This window comes from Nelumbo nucifera, chromosome 3, assembly GCF_055504915.1.
Source record: "Nelumbo nucifera cultivar China Antique chromosome 3, China Antique-T2T, whole genome shotgun sequence".
NCBI lineage: Eukaryota > Viridiplantae > Streptophyta > Magnoliopsida > Proteales > Nelumbonaceae > Nelumbo > Nelumbo nucifera.
In genome coordinates this window covers 30846017-30858830 of record NC_142651.1, presented here as the reverse complement: position 1 = coordinate 30858830, position 12814 = coordinate 30846017, and the positions used below count along the sequence as shown (strand labels likewise).

At 37.9% G+C, this 12814-nt stretch overlaps 1 protein-coding gene across 4 annotated transcripts; it reads right to left on the bottom strand.

The window, feature by feature from the left end:
* Nucleotides 1-438: 438 nt before the first annotated feature.
* Nucleotides 439-11962, bottom strand: LOC104586571 (65-kDa microtubule-associated protein 6-like). 4 transcript variants are annotated; one of them, XM_010243954.3, is made up of 12 exons: nt 11580-11894; nt 11061-11491; nt 10250-10453; nt 4872-5138; nt 2645-2860; nt 2416-2571; nt 2172-2331; nt 1945-2096; nt 1537-1698; nt 1382-1456; nt 936-1297; nt 439-790 (listed from the first exon to the last, which is right to left on the bottom strand). In XM_010243954.3, exons 2-11 carry the CDS (start codon nt 11130-11132, stop codon nt 959-961), a joined length of 1803 nt encoding a protein of 600 aa, XP_010242256.1. In that variant the 5' UTR covers nt 11133-11491; nt 11580-11894; the 3' UTR covers nt 439-790; nt 936-958. The 4 variants fall into 4 exon arrangements, with proteins under 4 accessions (XP_010242256.1, XP_010242317.1, XP_088757583.1 ...); XM_010244015.3 differs by lacking the exon at nt 11580-11894 and adding an exon at nt 10841-10879 and having other exon boundaries at nt 11061-11200; XM_088901457.1 differs by having other exon boundaries at nt 11061-11962.
* Between the last annotated feature and the right edge of the window lie 852 nt (nt 11963-12814).

The following is a 12814-nucleotide window of genomic DNA, read 5'->3' as shown; positions in this document are numbered from 1 at the left end:
CCACAGAGACCTTGATGGCAAGCTACGTGCTTCACCTTTCATGGGGCTCTGGTTGAAGACGCTTATTCCACATTACACTCATCAAGTTTGGAATGAAGATACCTGTAAGCATGCTTCCACCCATAGAGGTGATGTCTCAGATAATATGGATGGCGAATAAAGAATGATAACAGGACCACTAGTTCTTTGTGGGGCTAACAAGTAGTTTACCCCCAACGACTTGCATATAACCAAGGTTCAAAATATCAATACAGGGTGATACGCCCTACTGGCTTATCAGCCTGTATTGGTTTTGTTTTTTTTTTTTTTTCGAATCTGATTCAGAGGGGCTGGTCTACCCCCCGAACCAAAATTTTGAACCTCGCATATAACAAGTTCCTGCAACTCCTGAACCGCTGTGCACGGGGATCACATAAACAGGTGGTCGTAATAATTGAGTTGAGAGCCAAAAACAGTGTTCATATAATACAAAAAATTCCAATCAGTACATGTCCTGTGGGAGGTGGTATTACAAATGTCTACTTCAATAGGCTAATACATACACATGTCGAAGGTAAAACACAAATGAAAACCACAAGATACAAGATCAGTGCTATGCCTATTTTAAACGGAGTAAAGACTAGTAATTCTTAACTACAAGCTATTGTGTTTAATGCCATATGACAACTGCTATTCGTCACAGTTGACAACGCCCAGGCGGGTTCTTTGATGTCAACTAGGCAGCGTGGCATATCTGACAACTGTACATTTCTTTTTACCCACAAGGTATCCACTTCTTTAATCCAGTGTCCTGCAGGAACAAGGGTACAGAGATTAATACTTTATCCATAGCATTAAAGTTGTAAACACTACAATCATGTAAATTCACACCATATTTACTAGACAGTACTCAAAGCAAGAACATGCACGGTGGAAGATCACCATATAAAGGATACCTTGCCGATCTAGGCTCAAGGTTTTAACAATGAGAACGAGGAGATCCCAATTCAGAACCATAACCCGATGCATACGACATTGTATCTTCTTTAGATATGGCAACAAAGTTTAGTGGTGCAGTTGACAGTCTTCTCGTTTCTTTGAAATATCCATTTTGACGCCCTGAGTAGGACCTGGGTGTGAGTAACTCAGGAGTTGCACTCCCAACTGAAAGCCGCTGAGGTGTAGGAGTCATTGATCCATTTCCATTTGCACGATATCCATTTGGTTTCTTAAAGCTGTTACTTCTTTTCGGGCTTGGTTTGGAGCCATACATTGCTTCCTTCTCCGTAAGAAGAAGATCTTGAAACTTCTTCTGATCCTGCCAAATGATATGGTGGAATGATTATTTTACTGTTTACAAATAAAACAATCTGGAAATGCCCAATTTGTAATCATGTTTTACCCGGTATCTCCTCTTCTCTTCCTCTTTCTGTTGCCTGGTTAGTTTGTAGTCCTCCAATATTTGGATTAACCGAACCTGCAAATTGTTAAAAATGAGCAAGCTTATTTCACAATGGTGTGAATGGTATGTATCCAAACTGTGAATGAACCACTCACCCCATCATAAAGAAACAGCATTTTTCTTTCATCTTCCCATGCCAGTATTTTATTTATCAAATTTTCAATCATTGATGGAATCTTGGTAACAGTCACTCTAGCTTTCTCTGCACGTTTCAGGTTGAAGTGGACTCCTCTTCCAGCACTATAACGGTTCTCATCCTGAAATCCACCAAAATCACTTTAAAGCAGGGCTCTATAAGGGATAATTAAGACAGAACCCTTGATTTGTAAATAGCAGGTGTGATTTATTTTATATGATGTGCTATTTTATGACCAGAATCTGGCTTGCAAAGGCCAAAACACTGAAAATAAAAAAGATTAACCACTATAGTTTCTGGTATGAATTCCATGTTGCATTCTTACGCACTATAACAGAATATTACTATAACTGAATCACCAGCTTACTTGGTTGTAATCTTCAAGCCAATTTTCCTCTTCACAGGCAGCTAGCCATCTGTCTATTCTATCCATAATTTCTTTTCGGCTAACAGCCTCATCCTTCATCTTAGTTATCTGAACTTCAATGTTGGCCAGAAGTTCAGAAGGATCTACCAAACCTGAACAAGAGTATCATTCAGACAAGTACCTTGATAATTAGATTTACCGTGCAGCAAGATAGATGGAGATTATACCAGAGTCTATCAATGCATTCGCCTTTTCTGCTGCAGTGCTCATGTCAGGCTCAATATGTGCTTTTCTACAAATTTCTTCCAACTCTGACCTCTTTTTCATGACTAGTTCTTTCATTCTGCTGGCTTTTAGCTTGGTCAGTCTCTCAACCTCTGATGCTGCCTGAAAGCAATAATAAAAAAGGAAAACTTGAGATACATCTTTTTAAATATTTAACAGAAAAATATGGTGTTTGAACAGTCAAACCTGCTCAATAATCTCTAGTGAGAGTACACTCGATTTGGTAGTTTCCAGTTCTGGTGTTTGAAAGACAGAAGTAACTCTTCTAAACAGATTCCTCTCTTCTTGAGGTGAGTCCATCAAATTCCATAGCTCGAACAGTGATGCCACTATATCTTTCAACTACATTCGAAACATAGGTTTGTTTACATAGCCCAAAGCAAAAAGATGCATAACTATTAAAAATTTGTAATACCTTTTGAAAACGAGATTTTCTTTCTGCCTTTAACTTTAGTATGGCCTTCTCCAGACCTTCCAATGTACTGTTGCTGATGTTTGTGGATTGCTCATGACCTGTATCATGCAAGCTTGGATGCACTTCACTCACTGTCCTCCCAAAATCCATTCCAAGGACACCACATAAAGAATGCACCTCATTTACATATTCCAGAACTTTATGAAGGCGGTCAGACTGCAAGTAGCCACACAAACTTGAGACAAACAAACTTTTTGATTGGCAAATTTAGACTAAGAACAGGTATTCTTCATGTTTGAAATCTGGCATCATACAGACTGGTAAATGATCTCATTTGTCAGATTCATAGTTGCCCAGGGAACACCTAGGTGGATAGCTAGGCAACTAGGCAGTTTTAGACAGTTTTCTCACTCCACTGCCTGGAAGATTCCGTAAAAAGTGCTCACTCAACTTTTTAAGCAACAAGGCAGGTGTCTGTGTGACTAAAATAGGCTGGGCTACACAAGTAAGTTTCTTCTTAAGTTACAATATTAAGTTAATAACTGAATAGCTTAATAATGTTTGTTTATTTAGTGGCTTAAAATATAAGTTACACAACCAAGTTTCTCAACATGCACACACAGGTTTCTTTTCTGTTATTGCTGCAGCTGCTGAGCAATTTGCTCAGTTGCTGTTTTGGCATTTCTTTTTTTGTTTATCTTTTAGCTAAAACAGAGACTCTGCTCTTTCTTCTGTTTATTGTTTTAGCAGTAAAATACTTTCTTTTCTGTTTACTTTTTAGCACTAAAACAGGGGTTCTTTTTGTTTGTTTGTTTGTTTTTTTTGCTGAGAGAGGGGGGGGTACTAAAACATGGCTGAATTTGGTTCTCTTCCTTTTTGTTTATAATTTGGTGCTAAACAGCCAGGGCTGAGTTGGTATGAAATTAATGAATTTAAATGGACGTCTTCTCATGAATATGACAATTTTCTATATTTTGATAAGAAATTCTTGCTAATTGATAGTGTATATGATTATTTTTTGACAAGTAACAGGATATTGCCAGTGTATATGATTGCCAGCAAAATAGGAAATTAACCTAGGATTTAGGGATCATTTATTTTCAAAACCCATAGCCTAGGTGCCTGCCTAGGCATCTATGCACTCTCTGGTTGCCTAGCTTCACCTTGGTACCTTGACAACTATTCGCAGACTAATTACAGCACTTCTTCTGGGCCTGCCCCTTAGTCCTTTTTGGGGGTAATCTAATTGCATTCCATTGAGAAAATTTTGCTTAAAAAGATGGAGTTGTTAAAAGTTCTTGAGCTGCTTGTGATTCAAGCTTGTCTTTAATCATATAATGTAAACCTCTAGTCTAACAAAATAATTTTTTTTTTATCAATATAGTCTAACAAAATAATGATACTTTGAAATTATAAAAAAAAAATCAAAAAATAATAATAATAATAATGATACTTCGGATTATCCCTCTCCCACTAATTTAAAACAGGGATTCATCACATCATGATAAATGCCTATTGATCATAAAATACACATTAATATTAATCATTTTGGGCCTTCAGAAAGTGATTGTTAAAGGAGAATATCTAGTTCTCATAAGATGCATGCTCTCTACAATAATCCTCATTGAATAATTTTTTTTTTTTATCAATAATCCTCATTGAATAATTCATTCATGTGAGTCACAAGATCAGCAAACTCTCAAGCTAATGCTCTTTCAGGGGAAGGAGTAGGGAGGTTTATCCCTTTTGGGAAGCTTATAGTAGAGAATAACTATTGTACTGCTCTTAGTAAGGTCAGAATAACCACTGTTTTGGTTTAGGGTGTAATCCAACTTTTATTTCACTTCAATGAATTCCTTTTGATCCGTTGCTGGTAAAAAATAGTTTAAAATACATGTTATTCTATATTTTTTATTAGAGAAGAAATGGTCCTTGCATCCTCATTGAATAGCTCATTCATGTGGATCCCAAGATTAGCAAGCTTCCGAGCTAATGGTCTTGCAAGGAAAGGAGTAGGGGAGCCTCTTATTCTAGTCTGCTATGAGGTAGGCATAACCATTTCAATCCATTGCTGATTAAAAGAAGGTTAGAATGTACGTTATAAACTATAAATTTATGTGCAAACTTTTCATCTTTATGCATCTTATTACTGTTCCTATTCTAGCTATCCTACAGGAAAGTTACGGTTATCAGGAAGCATAACTATGATAATTCAAGACATGCTTACCTTTTCTTTTTGCAGGCTGTGAAGATGTGTTTGATATTCAGTAAGCTTTCTTTGTGACAAGTCTTGTTCTTCAGTATTTAAGGAGTCAGTAACAACACCATTGAGGTGAGTGTATCCTGAAACCTCGCCCCTAATCTTCTCAATTTGTGCTTTTACATCTGCAATTTGCTTTATGCGTTCTTCTTTCTTCATTCTAAGATCTTCTACCAGTGGTAAGACTGATGCAAGTTGCTCTTTCAAAGATGCTGACCTTTTGTCAGTCAGTACCTGCAACTTTTACAAATTAATTAACTGACAGAAGGATATGTAATTAATGATATCACATATTGAATGGCCTACTAAAGCATTTTGCAGTTTGCGCCTTTAGAGTTTAATTCCATCTAGTAAATAGTGAATGGTCTGGATGTACTGTAAAGATGTAATACAATAAAAACAATACTTTATCTGTTAAAATGACAATAAAGAAAGGTTTCCCAAGTAATAATTAAAAGAAAAGAGAAAAAACAGCTGTTATAACAATAGGACAAAAGAATTATCAGCTAAACCATATTTTACATTGGAAAGGTAGATGTGCCAGAATCTGATATTAGCTATGAGGTGGCAGACTAGGCAAGTCCCAAAGATGTGGGGATATTCAGCAGGCACACTTCAATTTTGGACTTTAATGGTAATTTTCAGTGTTACCAAAGTATCAATTAGTCAGCTGACAAGTCAACCATGTCAAAACAAAATTATTTTTGTTGAGATGCTAGCTTAGAATTATGGTTTTAGTTTATTCATTGATAGTTAGTTGCTGTCTTTGCTTCTTTTATTGCTCCTAAATTGCTTTCATATAATTGGGTCAACCAGGGGTATTTTTGCCATTGTACATCTTTTTATATTATAAATATATGAGAGAGGGGCAACAGCAAGAATTTTTGCTTCTCCATTCTTTCTCTTCTTTTCTTTGTTAAGTATTGCATTATTTTCTGTTTCTGTAATCCAAGTTGGTATCAGAGCAAGCACAACCTCCATTGGTGATTTCCATGCAGTTCAAAGACCAGTTGACTGAATGGAAGAGTGAAAGTGCTGGTCTATTATAAGAGTTGTTTGGCCTGCTTTTTGGAGATTTTGGATTACTTGCTGCTGAGCAAGGAGTTATCTTGGAGAACTGCCCAAAATCAAGAAAAAACAGAAAGAAATGAGAGGATATTTCTTGCTTGTGATCCAAATATAATTTCTTTGAGATTGGTGCTTGGCTTTTTCTAGGCATTTTATCATAAAAATGTGGGTCGATGCAGTTGGGTCAGATTCTCGAGTGTCTGGTGTGATCAACCTAGTTTTCTCAAATTTCTCCTCCCAAAATTGGGTGAAATTTGTTGGATCACTTTTAGGTGAATGTTCTTTGTGCAATCTGTTTTCTCTAGGTTTGTTTTACCTAGAATTAGTGGCAGCTACCTCTGGAATTAGTTCTGTTCCTTCTAGAAAGATCAATTATCAGATATCTCTTCTCTTGATCTCTGGCTGGTTACTTCACTAGGAACAACTTTAGGGTGATTTCTATAGATCAATATATCCCTGAGGAGTTCTTATTTGTTATCTATTAATATGGCACTGAACAGAATAGAATGGTGAAACAGGATTAATGTAGCTGTCCACATATGGTTGGAACAAGGCTTAGATAATGATAATTATGATGTGATCATTACCTATTGGAGAGATGACGAAAGTTGCTGCAAGTGGTCATAAATCAGGTGAAAAGACAAGAAGGGCTCTGAGAGGAATGAGAAAGAATCCTAGTGTTCACTGCTCAGGTTACTACAGTCAAACTTGATGGAACAAATTATATGGAATGGGCCTAGTCTGCTTATATGGAAATTTGGGAATAGACTAAAGACCCTTCCCATGCTCGATGGGTGGAAAAGAACCACATGGGAATTGGGATTGTCTTTATCTACCTTTCAACCTCCCTCTCCCCCTTCCTTCTAAATGGCCTAGTTGTAAGTTTAAATTGTAACTCTCATAGTCTCTAGGCAAATTGAAGTTCCATTGCAAACAAGATCCTAACAAGTGGTTCTGGAGGTGGAATGAGCAAACAAACAGTTTGTGGAGAAGAGTTATTTTGGCTAAGTATGGTTCTACCAACTTTAACCGGAATCCAGGTAAATCCAATATCTCTGATGGGTGCTCTGTGTGGAAAGGGATTCAGAAATCAGCTCCAAATTTAAAAAGGGAATCAGGTTTGAAATAGGCAACAGCTCAAAGGTGAATTTCTGGAGGGATTGGTGGTGTGGTGAGCATCCTTTGAACAAGAGATTTCCAGTTTGAGCTAGCTCAAAATAAAGATTGCTTGGTGACAGAGGTTTACTCTCATGACAGGTCCACAGGTGATTGGTGTCCCACTTTCAGAAGAAACCTGAACGACTGGGAAATAGCTCAATGGATGGAATTGGTGCAAGCTCTTAGTCCCCGTCAGACCAGACTTCTCTAGGCTAGATAGAAGAATTTGGTTGGGAGAACGCTCAGGGGTTTTCTCTGTTAACTAAAAGCCTAAGCAGTGAGGGTGAAGAGAGTTTCCCAGAGCATAGAGTTTGGGTATCTGTTGTGCCTCTTAAAGTAGCCTTCCTGTTATGGACAGCTACTCTTGGAATTTGGAAAAAGCCTGACAGAAGATTTGCTTGCAAAAGGGGGAATGGTGGTGAAGCCAAGCAGATGTAGCTTGTGTGGGACAGCTTCAGAAGATGCATGACATTTATTCATCCACTGCAAAACTGCAAGAATGACCTAGGGGAAAGCTTTGGGGCTGTTTGATGCTAACTTCTGTTTCCCAAAAGACCTGAAATCTCTTTTGTGGTGCTGGCAGCTTAAGGGTCTGTCCAAGAGAGGGAAAGTCTTGTAGGAAGTATTTCCAGAAGCAGTTTTTTGTTTTTTGATAAGTTCCAGCAGCACTGATTTGGTCTCTATGGGTGGAGAGAAATAGGAGAGTTTTTGAAAATACAGTACAAAAAGGCTTATGGGGCAGAATCTACTTATGGACTGCAATTCACAGACAGCTAAAGGATACACCTTTCAATTATTTTTTTGATTCTATGAATCTTTTTGTATCTAGATCTGCAGTGTAATCAGCTTCTCAGTTTTTTCCCCTGTTTCAAGTTCTTTTTGAGCAGGGCCTTGTATGTTTTGTTTTTGCCTTTTCTAATACATTACCTCTCCCTCAAAAAAAAAAAAAAAAAAAGAGACCCTTGCCCAATAAAATATCTTATCTCAAAAAAATATCTCCCATTCTGTTATCCTTGCCCAATCTGTTATCCTTCATCTCAAAATATAAATAAATAAATAAATAAAATATCTTATCTCCCATTTTCTATTTCTATTGTCAATCTTCAGGAACCTACCTAGTTGATTCCCATTTAGCTTTAAACATTCTGCACACACCAAACGCATAATGGTAATGCCAATTACAAGACCCAAATCATTCTTATTCAGTTATTCCGCAATGCTTCCATACAGCTCATGCTTATAGGCACCACCACTCAACACACTTTCAGTGCTCTGGACTTACTTTCCTCAAGCTCCAAGATTTCCTCTGCCTCCTTACTGTTAAACACAAAGAGAAGCAAGCATGCAATTAATCCTTTTACAAGAAGGTGTTCATCAAGGTTCCCACTCCACCACCACCCAACTTCTGACATCTTCAGCATCTGGATCAACTTCCACAAATAGCCCTGACAAGCGTGCTACCTTCAAGCCTAACCTCTGAAGAAGTTTTCCTAACAATGATACCTTTGCTCGTCAAATTTCCTTACCAGTAACCAGTTTCCATTGACAAGCTCCATGATAGCCTTAGTCCTTCAGGGAGTTTCAGCTAGACCATAGGTTGATACTTCTATTATTCTAGTTTCCTTACCAATCACCTTTGGCAAGATCCATGATAGACTCCCCCCTCCCTTCTCTAAAAGGGCATCCCAGTGCACGAAGCTCCCCCCTCTCTCTCTGTCGTTAATAAGGTTGGTATAATGTTTCAAAGTCATTGAGTCAATAGGTTATAACATATTGGTTTTTTTCCTCTTCTACAATGACAATTTCATGGTTATGGTGAGGCAGTGAAGTAACACAAGCCCCCCACAGTTATCTATTAGTCCCCCCCCCTACTTTTCTCTCATTGAATATGCATTTTTTTCATTCTTATATCATGAAGTTTAAGAGATTGAACCAATGTGCATCTGCAGCAAGTAGCATAAGTTTAAGAGTTTCTCAAGAACGTTACCAGTTCTAGTACAAGTATGAATAGAGGATGCTTGTATGCACATCATTTAATAGTGATAACCCTTCAGGATGAATGAAAAAACGAGGTTTTGATGATAAGAATAGATGCAGGTATAACTTTCCTTACTTCCAGAAGTTCAGTTATAACAGTCCTAGAACAGCATCAAGAATATCCTTTCGTTACTTCTGAGAATGCTCCAGTGTGCAAAAAGCAGGATGGCACAAACATAGTGTTCCAACTTCCAAGAAATTTAGCACTTCCACTACTAAGAATTTGATGTATGCATAGAGAAGTTTTCCATTAGAATGAAGCACCGTCTCTTCAGTATCTTACTTCTAGTACACTGCTAGCTCATCATTTCATCAACAGTGTGTTTCTTTGACAATCAACTTTTGTTATCATGCATATGCTAAGTGATCCTTAAATTACCAACTTTACAATGTAAGATGTCACCATTTTCTGAAATACAGCTATTGAATCACTCAATAAAGTAAACCCAACATCTTATTAAGTGTAAATACATCAACATCCACCTCCATCTTTTCCATGAATCCTTGCCAGGATTCTACAACTTTATCAGTTTTGAGATCATATGTTCATGACATCCACTGCAAATGTTCCTACTACATCTCCAGTACTGACAGTGCTCAATTGAGATATATTCTTGTGGGTCTCAACTACACAATTTGCTTTTCTAGGAACCCAACATGTCATTTATTAACTTTAATCTTCAAATATTATGCTTTGTGGCAGTGAAACTGCAAATTTCAGCATCCTACTCAAGGAGGATTGGTTCATTGATCATACTTCCTACAAACGTCCTTAACTATCAGACTTGGGAAGTTGGGATTGAAAAACACCTAGAACAAATAAGCTGAATGGTAAGTAGAAGGTTGTATCTTTTCTAAACCAGAGAGAACTTGCAAATTCAGATGACATGGCAGTTCCAGATGATAATTAGTAATTATGGAAAGAGCAATTTGATGGCAAACAAACAAAACTGAGAGAGAGAGAGAGAGAGCACTGAAACAAAACACAACATAAACTATTGCATGAATTTGCCACGCTGAAAAAGGAGGAAAAACCATAGAAAGATACAGCTGTAATTCCTGAAAAAAAAAATGAACTGTACCTGAGAACGAAGATTAAGCTCCCCAAGAGCAGCCATGAGCGTAGCGAGTTCAGCCTCCTTTGCCGCAACAGACTGATGGAGGCGGGCCTTGTTATTACTTGCCTCGTGAACCTTCCTCCGGTATACCTGTAAGCATTCCTTCTCAAGTTCCAACAGCATTCGGTCCTTGTCCGCTTCGCTCTCACCAATTTCATCCCACACGTGCTGCTCTCAGACAAGTTGACCAAACTATCATTAGAACATTTGAACCGAGAGAGAGAGAGAGAGAGAGAGAGAGAGAGAGAGAGAGCTACTTGAGTTCTGATACGAGAACTTGTGAAGAAAACCACTAAATGAGGAAATGAGAATTGACCCAAAAATTAAATAAAAAAAAAACCATTTATCTTGTATGTAAAAGATCACCCTCTAAGTCTCCAAGTTCTTCCCCGGACAAAGGAAAAATAACAGAAAAAAGAAAAAATGGAAACAATCCCAAACTGTAATCTTGACTTTTATTTTTATTTTTCATTTTCTGCTCGTTTCTTAAGAATTTCTCGACAAAACATCGCACCCAATTCCACTGCACACCTTTTTTTCCAATAAAAAACTTACAGGAGATTAGAGAAGTGTAGCCTAGCCTTACTTTTCCCCCTGAAAAACTCATCACGGGATGTAAAAACGAAGTTAATAAGATATCTACAGAATTTAGAGCTCGAAATAAGAAATTTGAGACCGATGCTGGACAATGAAAAAACAAATTTTACTCGAAAATAGTACCAAATAAGAGAAGATATCATTGAGGGAAAAAATAAGCACGCATACGAGTAAAGACCTGAAGTTCTCTAAGTAAAGCACCACAACTAGTGTCCGTACAGGCACTGGTAGGGCTCCCAAGCGCCTGCATTTGTACGAATTCAAGCCCCCCTACCTCTTTCTTGATATTTAAAACTTCAAACAACTTTTCTCAAGCAAAGACAGAAATCCAGAATGGAAAGTAGAAAAGCCGAAATTCTAGTTCTTCCTCCACCTCCACTACCAGGATACCACCTTGGCAAAAAAAACGAGAGAGAGAAAAAAGAGAAGAAAAGAAAGAAAGAGAAAAAACGGCGTTCAAAGGACGAAAGTGGAGCAAAGAGAAGCGGTAAAGCTGGAGAGACAGAAAGAGGAGAAGCGGAGTAGTTTCAAGTCAAAAAGGCCAATAGAGGAAGCCACATTGATGGCTCAGTTGGTTGAGACAGCAGTAGCTCCGTCAGATCTGAAGCACTGCAGCAACAAAAGCTCATTAAAGACCTCATACGACAATCTGTCTTCAAAGCTTAACCGAGAAACAAGAAACAGAAATCCGAAATACCTTTAGGGTTTCTGTCAAAGGAAAAAATGGAACGGGCAGACCAGGATTCAAGAAAAATCTCAGTACAGAAAAAACACCATTAAGGACGCTAAACAGAAGCAGAATAGAACCGGAGAGTTGAAGAAAAGCAAGAGATTTCTAGGGTTTCAAGATGGAGCTAAGCTGTTTTCAGACGTAACAGAGATTTCTGGAGATCTTTAGAATCTCCGCTCGAAAAAGCTCCGAAATTTTAAAGAAAACAAAGATAGCGAATGAAAGAAGAGAGCTTTTGAGGATTGAAGGAGAGTTCACATAGAGGCATCAGTAGAATTGTCTCAGTCGGAAAGGTCAGTGCTACGTGGAAGAAGAAGGAAGGAAAAATAATAACAAATTAATAAAATAATAATTATTGATAGTCAAATTTTTAATTTATAATAATTTGCTTAAAAGCAGATGGTCCTTTCGTAGAGATCTGAGCTGGCTTAGCGACCGTTTTGATAACTTCTGAACTGGATAAACCGCTGAACTGAATTACTTAAGTTTGTCGTTTAACGGATAGAAAATTATAAATAAAATCTCCAGGGGTAAAACAGTCACCAGCGACCGTTTTGATAGCTGCTGAACTGGATAAACCGCTGAACTGAATTACTTAAGTTTGTCGTTTAACGGATAGAAAGTTATAAATAAAATCTCCAGGGGTAAAACAGTCACCACGTTAAAATGCTATTCAGCCTTCATGCCCGATGGCTTATGTGTATACGCGATGGAAAAACCGTTTGATTAGAATCTTAGAATCAGTTCTTTTGTCGTTTGGGAATTGGGGCAAATGAGGATCTTTAGTGGGACCACAAGAACAAAATGGCCATTGGATACGATGTAACAGATGCACACTCAAGTGGCTCCCACCACTGGAAATGGGTCATGCCTTGGAGATTTCCTGGTACTGGAATACGAAAGCATTGATCTTGGAGCCACGACAAGTACACTCAAAAAGTAGTTAGAATCAATGCTTTCAAACCGTGTTAACTGTAACAGTCAAACCGATGAACCGGAAGGCTGACCGAATCCTGGTTTCAGAAATCATTATGACAAGATAACCCGGATAGTTTTTCGGGTTCTACATCGGGGTTGGTTATGGATCCCATTTTTTTTTACCTGATTGGATCCGGTTGAAGATACCTTACATTAGGTTAACCATGCATAAGTCGTCCATGAATCAAAAGTTAGATCTCAAGCATGCATCAAAATATGTAGAC